Genomic DNA, 2,168 nt, shown 5'->3' with positions numbered 1-2,168 from the left:
GTTTTCGTAGATATTTGAAAAGTAGGGGTGCCGCGAAATTTTTTTAGCACAACAAGGGTGACGAGGTGAAAAAAGTTTGGGAACCCCTGCTTTAATGTACCAAACTCGTCTTTTGCAGCTCCAGTTATATTAGAACCACCGTCGGTTAATTGTAAGCCACAACAGAGTCGTAATTAATTCTACAGTCTTCGCAGACTTCTTTAAAAGCGCATCGAAGGTTAGCTATAGTTTTCCTATTTGTAGGAAGCTTCGCGCAAAGTTCAATTGATTGCACCTCTGTACCTATAAAACATCTGGAGGTAGTATTAAAAAATTGGTATTTCTTGACATTTTTAAGAATAATTAAGATGGTGCTGGAATACTATATTTAAAAAATGCCTTACCGTAAAAAATGAGTTGTTACTCCCAAATATGACCTCATCGTGCTCGCATGGGTCCCAATATCCGCAGTTAAACAAATTGACGGAGATGTCAAAAATGTCCTTTAAAAATATTATCCTTCAAGATTTTTAATTTTGAATGAGTTTTGAAGAATCTTAGTTTAATTTAAATCTTGTTAACCCTAGAACACACACCCGGGTACAAATGTATCCACTTTCAACTTTGAAGTGTTGTAACTTTTGAACCGCTATACCTCTATACCGCTAGGAAGATTATTTAGTTTTGAGTTCAAATTCAAAATTTGAACCAGATCGGACCATTGGTTCAGGAGCTACAGCCTTCCAAACACATTATATACGTAAACACACACCCGGGATACGTTTGTACCCCAATAGTAAAAATCCTCATAATAATAAAAAAAAAAACATTTTTTATATTATTTTTTTATTTGAAAAATTAAAAATATTCATTTCACACATTATATTATTGACTTTTATTATAAAAATGCATCTTATATCTAAGGAAAATCATGGCAAATAGAGCAATTTGTTGATGTGACCGAATGTTCAAGACACATTGGCTTCTTACATTTGTCGCACAGCTTTCTGGTTTTTCTACGGCGTTTTTCCTCTTGTGCGTAACATAAATAGCAAGATCCGGACACAGGTTTTGGCGTACGCGCTGCGGCAGATGTTGATGCTGCTGTTGACACCATTGATTCCACCGGTCGGTTGAAATATGCTTCAATAGCAATTTTAGTCGAAAAATTTCGCGTCACTTGACGACTTATGGCTCTGGCTTCAATAATGGGCATACACAATGCTTCAGCCAAGCTGCGCAGGATCTGCTTACGCTTGTTGTTTGTCCTCCAAGGCAACATAGGGTTATTCAAATCGTAGACAATGTAGGCTGCAAGAGCTGTAATGTCCAACATGTTGAAGAACATCGCTAGTGGCCATCGTTTTGTTTGTCTTTGTGTTGGATATTCCGCAAACATTTGGTCCATTCGATCAACACCACCTTTGGTACGATTATAATATTCAATTATTTCAGGTTTCCCACTGTCAGCTATTTCAGCATCATTATGCATGGTCGAAAGCAAAATTACTGCTTTATTTTTTTTGGGAACATAAGAGCACATTGTCACATTATTTTTGAAGCCAAATGTCGTTGAACCAATTGTCCTGTTTTTGTTCTGCTTCATTTCTTGAGGAATATATGATTTGTTTTTGCGCAAAGTTCCAACGATCGTGAGTTTCCAGGTGAGAAGCAGTTCTGCAACTGGCAAGGTCGTAAACAAATTGTCCATTGTAATGTTTCGGCCACTTCCTTGGTATTTGGCAGACAAATCCTTCACCACTCGTTCGCCTTGGTTCGTTTCCCTACCAGTTTCTGCTTGGCCAGTATATATTTGTCCATGCAGTGGATATGCATTTGTGGCATCGCAAATCCACCAAACCTTGATACCATATTTAGCAGGTTTTGACGGTATGTACTGCGTAAACCGTGTGCGTCCACGGTAAGGAAATAATTGTTCATCAATCGTCAAGCATGAGCTGGGCTTGTAATGTGCAGCAAGATTATTGTTCATCATCGTCCACAACTCACTGATCGGTGCTGTTTTATCAGTTAGTAAGCGTGTTGCAGGAGTGTTTTTATCGTCAAATCTTAGGAACCGCAATATCGAACAGAAACGGTTGACTCCCATTGTGGCGCGATATAAAGGATAGTTTTTGACGCTCCATAAATCTCGAACATGTTCTCCATTGCTATGGTTCGCACCAGTC

The 2,168-nt window shown here is 38.5% G+C and overlaps 1 protein-coding gene across 1 annotated transcript; it reads right to left on the bottom strand.

Annotated features, from left to right (window-relative positions):
• Positions 1-846: 846 nt before the first annotated feature.
• On the bottom strand, positions 847-2,161 carry LOC108358165 (piggyBac transposable element-derived protein 1-like). The gene has a single exon (XM_017609339.1). It carries the CDS (start codon positions 2,087-2,089, stop codon positions 899-901), a length of 1,191 nt encoding a protein of 396 aa, XP_017464828.1. The 5' UTR covers positions 2,090-2,161; the 3' UTR covers positions 847-898.
• Positions 2,162-2,168: the final 7 nt, after the last annotated feature.

The sequence above is a fragment of the Rhagoletis zephyria genome, unplaced genomic scaffold, assembly GCF_001687245.7.
Source record: "Rhagoletis zephyria isolate East Lansing unplaced genomic scaffold, Rhagoletis_zephyria_1.1 Rzeph_scaffold_00217, whole genome shotgun sequence".
In the NCBI taxonomy this organism is placed as follows: domain Eukaryota; kingdom Metazoa; phylum Arthropoda; class Insecta; order Diptera; family Tephritidae; genus Rhagoletis; species Rhagoletis zephyria.
Note: the sequence above shows the minus strand (reverse complement) of the source record. Positions and strands in the feature narration are given on the sequence as shown.

Excerpts from the sequence above, each read along its gene's own strand:
- LOC108358165 (XM_017609339.1), bottom strand. The coding sequence starts at position 2,089 with ATGGGAGTCAACCGTTTCTGTTCGATATTGCGGTTCCTAAGATTTGAC.